The sequence below is a fragment of the Hyperoodon ampullatus genome, assembly GCF_949752795.1.
Source record: "Hyperoodon ampullatus genome assembly, chromosome: 5".
Taxonomy (NCBI): Eukaryota; Metazoa; Chordata; class Mammalia; order Artiodactyla; family Ziphiidae; genus Hyperoodon; species Hyperoodon ampullatus.
Window position 1 is genome coordinate 97,504,664 of NC_136918.1, and position 15,464 is coordinate 97,520,127.

At 38.3% G+C, this 15,464-nt stretch overlaps 1 protein-coding gene across 1 annotated transcript in view; it reads left to right on the forward strand.

The window, feature by feature from the left end:
- Window positions 1-15,464, forward strand: part of ZBTB11 (zinc finger and BTB domain containing 11) — a gene marked incomplete at its 3' end in the record, with an annotated part of 28,312 nt that overhangs the window by 3,439 nt on the left and 9,409 nt on the right. Inside the window, exons 2-5 of the mRNA XM_079705398.1 lie at window positions 3,140-3,375; window positions 4,225-4,456; window positions 12,930-13,771; window positions 13,973-14,152. Coding sequence (XP_079561524.1) covers window positions 3,140-3,375; window positions 4,225-4,456; window positions 12,930-13,771; window positions 13,973-14,152 — 1,490 coding nt within the window. The remainder of the gene's footprint in view (window positions 1-3,139; window positions 3,376-4,224; window positions 4,457-12,929; window positions 13,772-13,972; window positions 14,153-15,464) is intronic.

Sequence of the window (15,464 nt, forward strand, 5' to 3'; positions counted from 1 at the left end):
ATGCAAAATGTGAAGAGAAAATTAAATTAGTAGGAAAAACGATTAAACTAGGAAAATTATGTAGTAGGTTAAATTAGCTACCTGCAGAGCTTCCTACTCTAAGAACTGATTTGTTTTATGGGGATAAATTGATGCTGCCGTTATCTAATCTAGAAGAGGAGGATGTAATTTCTGAAAACCCAGCAAGAACTGGGTCTATGTTAATACAGCTATAACTGACCACTTTGTAACCTCTTTGAAGAAAAAAACAAAACAAACAAAAAAATCTGAATGACTAATATGCATGGAGAAATAGAAATAGGAGCCACTATTCTCTGGGCCTCATCACTGATAGGGAGGGAGGGAGTTTCTTGAACAGCTAACAGGAGCAAATTGTTCAATTTGGCAGATCTCTAGAGTAGGGGTTCTCAACCCTGGACAGTTTTGCCTCCCAGGGAACATCTGACTATGTCTGGAGACAATATTGGTTGTCATAACTGGTGGTGGTGTTTGAGGGGCTGCTCTTGACATCTGGTTAGGTAAAGGTCAGGAATGCTCCTAAACATTCCACAGTGCACAGGACAGGACAGCCTACCCACCCCTCCCTGCCCCACAACAAGAATCATCTGGCTCAAAATGTCGACACTGCTGAGGTTGGGAAACTGCTGCTCTAGAGTGAGAATCTGTTCCTCAAGTTGTTTTATCAGAGGTTGTTTACCCACTAAGTCTATGCTCAGTAAAGAACCTCCTAATGCTAATTTGGTATTTTATGTGGACTTTTTTTGGGGGGGGCGGGGCTGCATTGGGTCTTCATTGCTGCGTGTGCGCTTTCTCTAGTTGCGGCGCGCAGGGGCTTCTTTTGGTTGCAGTGCGCAGGCTTCTCATTGTGGTAGCCTCTCTTGTTGCGGAGCACAGGCTCTAGGCGTGCAGGCTTCAGTAGTTGTGGCACGTGGGCTCAGTAGTTGTAGCACATGGGTTTAGTTGCTCCACAGCATGTGGGATCTTCCTGGACCAGGCCCTTGAACCTGTGTCCCCTGCATTGGCAGGTGGATTCTTAACCACTGCGCCACCAGGGCAGTCCCCTACGTGGACGTTTTTATGGAAGTTGACCATTGAGCATCATTTAATGCTTATGTAGTAGTTACCTTGTCTCAGACACTGTTCAAAGTGATTTATAAATATTAACATTTTATCGTTATAACACGCTGTGAAGGTAAGTGCTGTTATCCCCATTTTGGCACAGAGAGGTTAGGTGACTTGGACATGGTCACAAAACTAGTCAGTGGATTCAAATTTTCCTGCATAAAGTAATTTCTACCCCTTGTGGTAATTACCCACTCTTAAAATAGTAAGTTAACTATGTTTATACATTTATGTCTTTTCAGTGATTAATTTGAGTCAGATTCTTTCAGCTTAATCAGCTCTGGGCAAGCTAAAGAGGTCAGGTTCCTGAATCTGTAAAGCTAGATTTAAGATGGATCCCATCAAAACACTAACACTAGAGTTAAAGGACTTCTAAAATATGATAGGATGATTTTTTCAGACAGTTGATCGACTGTCATACATTAATATCTTTTTCTATAAATTTATTTATTTTATTTTTATTTTTGGCTGCGTTGGGTCTTCATTGCTGTGCGCTGGCTTTCTCTAGTTGCAGCAAGCGGGGGCTACTCTTCGTTGCAGTGCGTGGGCTTCTCATTGCAGTGGCTTCTCTTGTTGCGGAGCAAGGGCTCTAGGCACATGGGCTTCAGTAGTTGCGGCACGCGGGCTCAGTAGTTGTGGCTCACAGGCTTAGTTGCTCCGCGGCATGTGGGATCTTCCCAGACCAGGGCTTGAACCCATGTCCCCTGCATTGGCAGGCAGATTCTTAACCACTGCACCACCAGGGAAGTTCCGAGAATATAATTTTCCAAATTTATTAGTCCAGTGTGTACTTCTTTTAGTAAGTATGGGATATAATACAATTTGATAAATACTGCTTAAATACTATCTGAAGCTTGAAGTGCAAGTAACTTGGTATAATTTATCATCTTGAAGCTTTTCAGGAATTTTCTATATACCTCTGTATGATTTTAGCTAATTAACAGCGTTTTCATTTGCATTTTACTTGGGGATTGTCGGGGAAGAAGTTTCTGTCACAGGGATGGATAAATGTGTTCCTGGGTAAGTAGCATAGTATCCTGAAAGTCACATGACTTCTGGAGGCCCACTTATGCAGTTTACTAGATGTGACTTTGGACAGGTTACCTCTTAGGGCTTCAATCTCCTTGTCTGTAGAATGGGAATTAATTGGTCCTCCCTTACAAGTATGATGGAGAGGGGGGAGTGTGTGTAAAGTGTTCCTCCCTGCTTCCTACCCCATCCCAACATGTTGAGTTGAAAGTTGAAATTCAAAATAGGGTTTTATGAGTGGCTTGTGTATAATCAACTTTTGATAGATTGTGTATACTGTTATTTAATAAAACTCTAAAAGCTCACAGCTTTCAAAGACAAGAGGTATATTTTACACTCATTACAAGCTTTGGTTGTGGTCCTTTTCAGGTTGCAGATTGGCTCCACCTGTTTTTTTCATCTACATTTCAGGGTAAAAGACAGTATCCATCTGGAACATGCTGCTCTTTGACAGAGGGGACATAAGTCAGGGAACCGACGGGAAACATTGCTTCTTAAAGCTTCTAGTGACACATGGCATCCATCATATTCATTCATATTCCATTGACCAAATCTAATTGCATGGTGAAGCCTGATGTTAGTAGGGTGGAGAGTTATTAACGTGAACCACATTATTATATTACTGTTTATGAAGGTCAAAAACAGTTACATATTGGCAATTTCATATAGTTCCTATTGCATGAGTGAGTTGAAACTCACATGGAGATGGATGGTGCTACGTAATCGTACAGTGAGTAAATGAATAAGAGTGAACAACAAAACAGTCTACCTCGGTGTGGAGACAAATTGTCATTATAACATATCTTTGAAAAAATGTATCTTAAATTCTAAATAATTCACTCTACATACTTTATGGGCATGTGTGTGTCTGTATACATGCACTTGAGTATACATTAGTATACACAGATTAAATAATGAACAGTATAATCTTCGGTTTTCACATGAGAGCAGTATTAAATTTAACTAGTTAATTTTTGTTTCATTGTAGGTATATTAAAGCAAGTCAAAGATTACATTAAACAGTGTAGCAAATGCCAGGAGAAACTAGATCGATCCCGTCCTATATCAGATACTTCAGAAATGTTGGAAGAATTGGGACTAGACCTTGAATCTGGAGAAGAAAGTAATGAATCAGAGGATGACCTGAGCAACTTTACTTCGCCTCCAACTTCAGCTTCCAAGCCTGCAAAAAAGAAGCCAGTATCCAAACATGAACTTGTATTTGTAAGTGGAACCTTCCATTCAGCTTAACATTTGTAACTAGTGTGTTAGTATTTATAGTCTTAACTGAATTTTTTCTTAAACCACTAAAACTGCTTCCCTTTTGGCACTGTCACTGTCATGTTGTTATATGCCCTAAAAGTTTGCTAATACTGCCTCTTCCTTAATTATAAGTATTCTTGTTGTTTCTTCTCATCAGAATGTAACTTGTTGATTTGTTGTTAATTACTCCTCCTCTCTTCTTCTTTTTTTTTTTTTTTTTTTTTTTTGTGGTACGTGGGCCTCTCACTGTCGCGGCCTCTCCCGTTGCGGAGCACAGGCTCCGGACGCGCAGGCTCAGCGGCCATGGCTCATGGGCCTAGCCGCTCCGTGGCATGTGGGATCCTCCCGGACTGGGACACGAACCCGTGTCCCCTGCATCGGCAGGCAGACTCTCAACCACCGCGCCACCAGGGAAGCCCCCTCTCTTCTTTTTAGTAGTATATTGGTACAGGTAGACAGAATACATTTCTGGAAGCAGTCTCTGGGTCATGCAGCAAGGTAAAATTAAGCTGACTAGGTCTTTGCTTTTTGCCTGCATTAGTTTCTTATATCATCAAATAAATTTCTGACTAATAAGAGGAGGCAGCAAGAAGTGAGATGCAGATTTTCATTGGGTCAAGTAGAATGAACATAGCAGAAGATAGAACAACGTATCTTTTTATTTAAATACATAGGTAATAAAGAATATCAGGTTATTCATATTAGTGGAATCTTTTACAAGGGAATAATGTGTCTTGTTTTAAATTCTGTTAAGGGTAAAAATACAGATAATATGTAATGCAACTCTTGGTCTCAAACTTATTTTGATAGGTTGACACCAAAGGAGTGGTGAAACGTTCTTCTCCAAAACATTGTCAGGCTGTCTTAAAACAGCTGAACGAACAGAGACTCTCTAACCAGTTCTGTGATGTTACTTTGTTAATTGAAGGAGAAGAGTACAAAGCTCATAAATCTGTTCTGTCAGCTAATAGCGAATATTTTCGAGATCTTTTTATTGAGAAAGGAGCTGTTTCCAGTCATGAGGCAGTGGTGGATCTTTCTGGTAAGAATTTTCTGATATTCTTGTTTTTGTTAATAAGTATATACTGGAAGAGGGGTGTGTATATCTTACAAACTCAGGTTTTATGCTCAAGTGGGAGAAGCCCACTTGCAGAAACAGACTAAGCTGAACTGTAAGGTCCTTCCTTTTAGTAGGGTTTCCAAGATAGAGTTATGAAAAGGCTGTCATTTCCTATCACTACCCGTTAGGGGAGACGATTGTAGCAGTAGTAGAATTTCTGGGATTTACAGTGTTAAAAACAGTTTGAGAGAAATCCATAACTGCACCAGTGTTCTTACACTAAGTAAATATATTACTTTAAAATTGACTGCCTGAACCTTATGTTGTGCAGCATGAAATTGTAGAGCACTTCCGTAGGTCTGTTGTTTTTCATTTTTTAAGATTAATAATCGTCATTCATTAAATTCAATAATCAAATTGTCAATATAGAATAATCAGAATTCCAGGTGTGGTTTTTTGGTTTCATTGGGGCTGCTGCTGTTGTTGTTATTATTGTAAATGAATAATTTTACTTTCTTTTGGCCTCACTAGAATTTATGTATTGGCTTAGGAGTCAACAAATGAAAATTTAGGAAGCATTAAAATAGGTAACCTTATTTATACATTTCCTCATAATATTAATTTGCTATAACTCTTGAATTACTGACACCACTGTGTGAAATGTCATTTCCCCTTTCTTAAACAAAAAAATGACTTTATCCAGATATATAAATACTTACCTAGTTAACCACTGATCCTTTTCTACCTTATACTGTTAAAACTCACCTTCTCTGGAAAGACAAATTCATATATTTTTCCTTAACAGTAGCTATATGTTTAACTACTAAAAAATATTTCTCAAGCATCCATTGTGTGCAAGGAACTGGCCCGGGGTATGGGGATACAGTGGTGAACAAAAACTTTTACAGAGCATAGAGTTGCATTACATTCTAGATTCGTGATATTTACTTGGGTGACTCAGAGGAGAAAATACATCTTATTCTGGGCCATCTGAATAATAAAATCTATCACAAGTGTAGTCTTGATGTGTTAGCTTTGGAATTTTTTCCTTATCTTTCATGCATCTTTTATGCATCTGAAACAGAAAGAAGAGTGTGTTGCTCTTTTCCAGTTTCTCAGCAGCTTATAATAGCAAATGAAATGTCTGCCCCAAAATAATTGCAGCACAGCATTCTATTGTTCCAACAAAATATCTCATTTATTCTTCATTCCATATGCTTATTTTTATATATTCAGCAAATATGGTGTAAACCAATAGCAGGTGAAGTAGACATTGTTAAAAGTTTTGTTTGATGTTTAAATATTTAGTAGATAGACTAATTGTAAAATATGTGTAATGTATAAAAAAATGATAAAATGTACATCTGTTTTCTAATTACCTACTTGAATGGTTGTTGAATTCATCAGTGTTTTCCTTTATGTTGTTTATGCTTTAAAAACAAATTGTTCCCTACTCAGTCGTAAAGATATTTTCATATACTGCCTTATAGTTTTTCTTTCATATTTAACTTTTAATCTATTTGGAATTTTTTTTTTTGATGGTGTGAGATAGGTGTTTGATTTCATTTTTTCCCATTTTGTTTCAGAACCATTTAGTGAAAACTCCCTTCTCTTCCTACCCATCGGCCATGCAAATTCTCTTAAAAAACACATTTTCACATGTTTGGTACTGATTATAGGCTTTTTTCCAGTCTATTGGTTGTCTCTTCCCACCCTATTATTGCTTGGTCTTAATGACCTTAGCTTTATAGTAATGAAAGTCTCCCACCTTAATTATTCAGGTGGGTCTTAGTTATTCATAACTCTTTGCTGTTCCATATAAACTATTAAAGCAGCTTGTCTGCTTCCACAAAAAGAAGAAAAATGTATTTTGTTAGGGATTACATCGAATTAATAAAGTTTTAGAGGTTTTTCCATAGAAGTCTCACACATCTTTTGTTAGATTATTCTAAGGTAGTTTATACTTTTTGATACTATTATAATTTTTTTCTTAAAATTATATTATTTCTGATTTATTTTTGGTAACTGTTGATTCTATATACAGTAGTACTATATATAGAATCAACAAAGTAGTACTGTATATAGAGTACTGTATATAGTAGTACTGTATATAGAATCAACAAAGAATCTATAGATAAATGTCTAAATGACTACGAGTCATTCAGACATTTATCTATACTCTTTGAAATTTTCCATATAAAACAAATATTCAGTATATTGTTACATTACCTGCTAATAGTAATGTTTTTTTCCCCTACCTTTCCAGTCCTTATATTTTGAACTTTTTTCTTCTCACTTTACAGTGCTGTTTAGGACTTCAAAAAAAACCCCAGCAGTTAAATAGAGGTAGTGATAGAGGGTTCACTTATTCCCATGGTAAAGAAAGACATTTTTTCTTTTTTAACCATGAAGTATATTATTTGGTGAATGTTTTAAATAGATAACCCTTTACCCCCTTTAACATTAAGGAAATTCCCTCTGAAATAGGTGTGGACTTACCACGTACTTTTTCTGTATCCGTTGAGACCATCTTTATTTTTTTCATTCTGTTAATGTGGGAAATTACATTAGTTTACTAATGTTAACTCAATTTTCATTCCTGAGATAAATCCAGTTTAGTCATAATATATCATCTTTTGTACAAACTGCTGTGTTTGGTTTAGAATGCTAATATTGTTAGACTGTTTCCAAGTGTATTCATGAGTAATTTTCCTTTTTCACACTGTTTCTGTCATGTTTTGATATCAGAGTTGGTTTAGTCTTATAGATTGTGTATTCCCTCCAATTTTTTACATGCACTGAAGTAGTTACTATGAGATTAAAATTATTTGTTTCTTGAATATTTGGTAGAATGATGGCTAAAATTGACTGGACTTTTGGGGGAAGATTTTTAGCTACTAATTCGACAAGTTTAATGGTTAGGGAATTATTCTGTAGGTTTTCTATTTCATCTTGAGTAATTTATAGAAAGTTTTGCCATAATATGTCTATTTCATCTAAATTTTCAAGTTTCTTGGCACAATTTTTTTTTTTTTTTTTTGGTCGGTGCCACGCGGCCTGCGGGATCTTAGTTCCCCGACCACGGACTGAACCTGGACCCTCGGCAGTGAAAGCGCAGAGTCCTAACCACTGGACTGCCAAGGAATTCCAGCACAAAATTTTTAATATTCTCTTCTAAATGCCTCCAGTGACTGTAGATTTGTCTCTTTCATTCCTTGTGCCTTCTCTCTCATTTCTGAATTTTTTTTACCAGAGGTTTACTGACTTTTTTAAAAAAAGAAGTCGGCAGACTATAGCTTGTAGGCCAAATCTGGCCCACTGCCTGCTTTTGTAAATAAAGTTTTATTGGGAGACAGCCACACCCATGTATTTACGTATTGTCTGTGGCTGCTTTTGCACTTAAAGGGCAGAACTGAATAGTTGCTACATAAACTAATGACCCACAAAACCTAAAATATTTGCTTATCTTGCTCTTTACAGAAAAACTTTCCTAAGCCCTATGCCAAAGCATAACTTTTTAAATGTTAAAAACCTAACTTTTGGGGCTTCCCTGGTGGCGCAGTGGTTGAGAGTCTGCCTGCCGATGCAGGGGACATGGGTTCGTGCCCCAGTCCGGGAGGATCCCACGTGCCGCGGAGTGGCTGGGCCCGTGAGCCATGGCCACTGAGCCTGTGCGTCCGGAGCCTGTGCCTTGCGGCGGGAGAGGCCACAGCAGTGAGAGGCCCACGTACCACAAAAAAAAAAACCTAACTTTCATGCAAATACTATAGTACAAGGTTTTATATGATTAATTTAGGAAACCAGTAAGATGTTAAAACTGCTTCTAATAGAATTCTGAAGAAAAGAATTGTATATATTGTCTTTCAACCAGAGGAATGAATTTGCTCAAAATGAATTTGCTAATAGATTGGTTAATACCCTATAGAGAAATGAACTGTAAGTTTTGGAATTATCTTTCCTACCCTGATAGAAAAGGCTTCTTAATCTTTCACATTTCATTTGCATTTGCAATTACTTTTCTGTAAGTTAATTTTTAGAGTTGTAAAATAATCTAGTCAATAGCAGTCAGTCAGTGTGCCTGCTCAACACTACTTTTTTAAATTTAATTAATTAATTAATTTATTTATTTATTTTGGCTGCGTTGGGTCTGTTGCGCGTGGGCTTTCTCTAGTTGCAGCGAGCAGGGGCTACTCTTCGTTGCAGTGCATGGGCTTCTCATTGCAGTGGCTTCTCGTTGTGGAGCACGGGCTCTAGGCACGCAGGCTTCAGTAGCTGTGGCACGCGGGCTCAGTAGTTGTGGCACATGGGCTCTAGAGCACAGGCTCAGTAGTTGTGGCACACGGGCTTAGTTGCTCCACCTCATTTGGGATCTTCCCGGACCAGGGCTTGAACCCGTGTCCCCTGCATTGGCAGGCGGGTTCTTAACCATTGTGCCACCAGGGAAGTCCCTCAACACTACTCTTAAAGAACACCTGACTACAAGGATATATTATACAGCACAGAAAGTATAGCCAATATTTTATAGTAACTATAAATGGAGTATAACCTTTAAAAATTGTGGAACACTATGTTGTATACCTGGAAGTTATATAATACTATACGTACACTGTACCTTGATAAACAAAAACCCAATATTTTTTCCTGATAACCAAATTTTTCTTTATTGAAGTAGAGTTGGTTTACAATATTGTGTTAATTTCTGCTGTACAGCAAAGTGATTCAGTTATACATATATATACCTTGTTTCTTAATCTTTTCCATTATGGTTTATTACTGGATATTGAATATAGTACCCTGTGCTATGCAGTAGGACCTTGCTGTTATCCATTCTATATCTAATAGTTTGCATCTGCTAACCCCAAACTCCCACTCCATCCCTCCGCCACTCCCCCTCCGTGTTGGCAACTACAAGTCTGTTCTCTATATCTGTGAGTCTTTCTGTTCCGTAGACAAGTTCATTTGTGTCATATTTTAGATTCCACATAAAACTGATATCATGTGGTATTGTCTTTCTCTGTTTGACTTACTTCACTTAGTATGATAATCTCTGGGTCCATCCATGTTGCTGCAAATGGCATTATTTCATTCTTTTTTATGGCTGAGTAATATTCCATATTCCATAGTATATATGTACGACATCTTTATGTATTCATCTGTCAGTGAACATTTAGATTGTTTCCATGTCTTGGCTATTGTAAATAGTGCTGCTGTGATCATAGGGGTGCATGTATCTTTTTGAATTATAGTTTTGTCTGGATATATGCCCAGGAGTGGGATTGCTGGGTCATATGGCAGCTCTATTTTTAGTTTTTTGAGGAACCTCCATACTATTTTCCATAGTGGCTGGACCAATTTACATTCTCACCAACAGTGTAGGAGGGTTCCCTTTTCTCCACACCCTCTTCAGCATTTGTTATTTGTAGACTTTTTGGTGGTGGGCGGGGGGTGGCACTGCACGGCTTGCAGGATCTTAGTTCCCTGACCAGGAATCGAACCAGCGGTCCTCAGCAGTGAAAGCACAGAGTCATAACTACTGGACCGCCGGGGAATTCCCATTTTTAAACTTTTTAATGATGGCCATTTTGACCAGTGTGAGGTGGTACCTCATTGTAGTTTTAATTTTCACTTCTCTAATAATTAGCAATGATGAGCATCCTTTCTTTTTTTTAAATATTTATTTATTTATTTATTTGGCTGTGCCAGGTCTTAGTTGCAGCATGCAAGATTTTTAGTTGCACCATGCAAACTTTTAGTTGCAGCATGTGGAATCTAGTTGCCCAACCAGGACTCAAACCCAGGCCCTCTGCATTGGGAGTGCGGAGTTCCAGCTACTGGACCACCAGGGAAGTCCCTTGAGCATTTTTTCATAAACCTATTGGCCATCTTTGTGTCTTCTTTGCAGAAATATCTATTTAGTTCTTCTGCCCATTTTTTGATTGGGTTGTTTGCTTTTGTTGTTGTTTGAATTGCATGAGCTGTTTGTATATTTTGGAGATTAAGCACTTGTCGGTCACATCTCTTGCAAATATTTTCTCCCATTCCATAGATTGTCTTTTCATTTTGTTTATGGTTTGCTTTGCTATGCAAAAGCTTGTAAGGTTAAGTCTCATTTGTTTATTTTTGCTTTTATGTCTGTTGCCTTAGGAGACTGACCTAAGAAAACATTGGTACAATTTATGTCAGAGTATATTTGGCCTATGTTCTTCTCTAGGAATTTTAGGGTGTCATGTCTTTTTTTTTTTTTTTTTAATAAATTTATTTATTTATTTTTGGCTGCATTGAGTCTTCATTGCTACGTGTGGGCTTTCTCGAGTTGTGGCGAGCTGAGGCTACCCTTCGTTGTGGTGTGCGGGCTTCTCATTGCAGTGGCTTCTCTTGTTGTGGATCACAGGTTCTAGGCACGTGGGCTTCAGTAGTTGTGGCACGCAGGCTCAAATAGTTGTGGCTCACAGGTTCTAGAGTGCAGGCTCGGTAGTTGTGGCTCATGGGCTTAGTTGCTCCGCAGCATGTGGCATCTTCCCGGACCAGGGATCAAACCCGTGTTCCCTGCATTGGCAGGCGGATTCTTAACCACTGTGCCACCAGGAAAGTCCCGCCCCTTTTATTTTGATTAAAATGTTTTCCTGAGTGTGTGTATGTATACATAAAAAGGCTAGGAGTAAAAGCAAAATACCAAAATTATCTTGGGGCAGGAGGATTATGAGTGATTTTTTTTATCTTCTTATTTTCTTTTGTGTTTTATAGCATTCTACAATAAACACTTGACTTGTATCTTTGGGAAAAAATGGTTTTTGATATTTAAAGTTACTTGGAGCAGTGTTATTCCTTTCATGGAAAATTTTTCTTATGACTTCAACTTAGAAATTAAAAAGGTACTAGGTTAAAGACCAAAATACATTAATTTGTTGGTATCTGTTGTTGTTTTTTTAAGAAATATTCTTTCTTACCTCAACCTTATTTAACCCGTTTTCATAATTTGTAGCAATATTAATATGACTTTAGCCTGCTTGATTATCAGCTTTCCTAGGAATGGCTGAATTAGCTATGATGGTCATGTTGATGTGTAGTCTCCCCACCTTTAAACCTGAATCCTAATAGATCTCACAGTTTAAGGTTTCCCTGTACGCTTGTTACTTGTTTATCTACTATTTGCCTATGTAAAAGGACCACATTTTATGTATCTTGAGTCAAAACTGAAAAACACAGCAAACATGAGTTTTTTGGTTTTCGGGGTTTTCTGGCCATGCTGCATGTCTTGCGGGATCTTAGTTCCCTCACTGGGGATTGAACCCGTTCCCCCTGCAGCAGAAGCGCAGAGTCCTAACCACTGAGCCAGCAGGGAATTCCCAAACATGAGTTTTTAAAAGGTTGCCTTGGCTCCCTGTATTTTAATAAAAGATCTCTTAAGATAAATTATTATATGAGAAAAGCAAGGCACAGAAAAGTATGTGTAGTATAACACCTACTATAAGAAGGAGGCATAAGAATATTTATTTGACTGTATAAAGACTCTAAAAATCTGTACAAATTCTTAATCATTCTGGTTATGGAGATGGAGTTGGACTTATCACTGTGTAATCTTCTGATTTTTGAATCATGTGAATTTTAAAAATGGGTTTCGAAAGTGAAGTACTGAGAACTTAGAAATAAACTGATCTTATTTTCTCACATAAAATGAGAACCTAATACCTCATGTGTATAGTAATCATCTTATTCCTTAGAACAAAGATAAGCAAACTATAACCCAAAGGCCGCCAGTCCTCCTTTCCCTCCCTTTTTCTGAATAAAGTTGTATTGCACCACAGCCATGCCCATTTGTATACATATTATAATATATGGCTTCTCTTTCCAGCTACAATGGCAGAATTAAGTAGTTGCAACAGACACTTTATGGCCTGCAATCTTTATTATCTAATTCTATACAGAAAAATTTTGCTGACCCTCTGCTGTAGACCTTGTTTTAAAGTTTTTAATACTAGAACCCTCTGTTCACAATCAAATTTTTATATGGACTTCTATTATTAAAATATACAGCTATACTTACTGCAGTGAGGTTAGGGGACAGGTTGGTTGAACCCTGCCTACTCACCTGCCTCCCTCTCTTTTTTTACCCTCCATTCTCCAGCAGATGATTCTTGAGGGGAATTTGAGGAACCCCCGGGGTTCTAAGGAGTACAGTTTGAAAATGACTGCCTTACAACAACTCTTTGAGGCAGTAAGTGTGATATTATTTTCTATTTTAGGTATTGAGAGACTCGGCTCATAGAAGTTAGTTAGTCAAGGCTTAATAAGCAACCAACTCAAAACAAATCCAAGATATTTAATTGCAGAATAAATGGTCATATTTGCCTTTATATTCTATTTTATATTGTCATAATCATAGAGTAATTGTTTCTACAAGGTGTTTTAGTAGTGATTTGACTTTTTTGTCTTTCATCTTTCTTGTTTCGCATAGGCTTTTGTAAGGCAAGCTTCCTTCCTTTACTGGAATTTGCCTATACTTCTGTGCTAAGTTTTGACTTCTGTAGCATGGCTGATGTAGCCATCTTGGCTCGTCATCTTTTCATGTCAGAAGTTTTAGAAATCTGTGAAAGTGTACATAAACTAATGGAAGAGAAGCAGCTAACAGTATATAAGAAGGGTGAGGTACAAACAGTTACATCTACACAGGACTTACCAGAACAAAATGGAGGTACAGCACCTCCTGTGGCTAACAACGAGGGAACTACAACAACTGTATCCACTGAACTTGGGGATTGTGAAATTGTACTGCTGGTGAATGGAGAATTGCCAGAGCAGAATGGAGAGCTAGGACAACAGCCTGAGCCCCAGGTTTCTTCACAGACCGAAGCTGCTCTGTCACCTGTAGGCTGTGTAACTGATTCCCATCCTGAAATGGAGTCTGTTGATTTAGTCACAAAAAACAGCCAGACAGAACTAGAAACTTTAAACAGCAGAGAAGATGGCACAGTCTCTAATACTCATCCTAAGCTTTCAAAAGAGAATGTAATCAGTAGCTCTCCAGAAAACAGTAATATGGGAAATGATACAGCAACAGAGGATATCTGTGCTGAAGATATTTCAGAGCATAGGCAGAACCTTGGCCAGTCTTTAAAAGATGAGGAAAATCTAGTTGAACCGACAGCACAGACAGACCATAGTCCCGATGATGATGATACTTACAGAAGCAGGCTTCGGCAGCGTTCTGTTAACGAAGGGGGATATATCCGACTACACAAAGGAATGGAGAAGAAGCTGCAGAAACGGAAAGCCATTCCCAAGTCAGCAGTTCAACAGGTATGATGAAAAAAGAGTTTACCTTTGTAGTTTTAGCTTTAAGTTGAAAGCATTCTGCAGTTAAACTTATGGTGATAATTATCTTGGGGGGAAGGGGAGTGGATGCAGGAAAGCAATTTAATGTTTTAAATACCAATATTAAGATAATGTGAATTTGAGATAATTAATTTATTTAGATTGTGTTTTCTGTTCTTTAATTAGGTGGCTCAGAAATTAGTTCAGAGAGGAAAAAAGATGAAACAACCAAAAAGGGATGCTAAAGAGAATACCGAAGAAGAAGCATCCCATAAATGTGGGGAATGTGGAATGGTTTTTCAGAGACGATATGCTCTTATAAAGCACATACTGAAACATGAAAGAGCTAGAGATTACAAGTGTCCAGTAAGTATCTGGAAAGCTAATTGTAGATGGCTATAACTTCATTATAAATAGAATCCAATTTACTGCTTCATTATTATCCTGCCATTTGTGTGCTCTCTTCTCACTGTCTCCCTTATATTGCCGTAAGAGTTATCTTCTGATTTGTACATGTCATGTTCTTGCCAAAAAATGTTTACCTCTGCTGCTTGTTGATACCCTAGTAAGACAAAAGTAAAACGATCTTTTTAAAAAGCTCATAGAAAGACAAAAAGAACAGGAGACCTTAGCAACCAAATTCTGGATTCTGATAAATAGATGGAGTGTTTTTTGTTTGTTTGTTGGCTGCACTGTGCGGCATGCAGTATCTTAGTTCCCCGACCAGGGATAGAACCCGTACACCCCTGCAGTGGAAGCACAGGGTCTTAGCCACTGGACTGCCAGGGAAGTCCCTAGATAGAGTCATTGATTCAGCAGATTTGAAAGGGCTCATTCCCAGGCTTTCAGTGTGGAAAGCTAAGAATCAATCCAAATTGTATTGCAGAACTACCAAAAGGCTCAGAAATTAATGGTACTAGCTACCTTGAAAGTAGAGATGCGTCTGGTTGTTAGAAAGTCTTTTTTTTTTTTAATTTATTTATTTTTGGCTGCGTTGGGTCTTCATTGCTGTACGTGGGCTTTCTCTGGTTGGGGCTAGCGGGAGCTACTCTTCGTTGTGGTGCACCGGCTTCTCACTGCGGTGGCTTCTCTTGTTGCAGAGCATGGGCTCTAGGTGCGCGGACTTCAGTAGTTGTGGCGCACGGGCTTCAGTAGTTGTGGCTTGCAGGCTCTAGAGCGCAGGCTCGGTAGTTGTGGCACACGGACTTAGTTGCTCCACAGCATGTGGGATCTTCCTGGACCAGGGCTCGAACCTGAGTCCCCTGCATTGGCAGGCGGACTCTTAACCACTTTGCCACAAGGGAAGTCCCTAGAAAGTCTTTTTAAGAAGTAAGTAAATCACTACCACCATGCCTTCAGCCAAAGATCCATCTTCTACTCTCTGAAAAAAATAAAACCCACACCTGCTCTAGAGAACACTGTGAATAATGAGGGTGAATGTACTATATACCAAACAAGGGAATGTAAAAGCATATATACTGAATATTGAATCCTTTCAAGCTCTCTTTCCCTACTCAAGTTCCAGAATGTTGACAAGCAAACCCTTAATCTTAAAATAGAAGGATTTCTTAAAGGTGAGAAATCCAAAGTCTGAAAACAGCAGATCTAAAGATACTGCTCATTAAAGCCTGTGGTTGACAGTTTACTCCTCTGCTTACACACAAGTTCCAATCAGTTT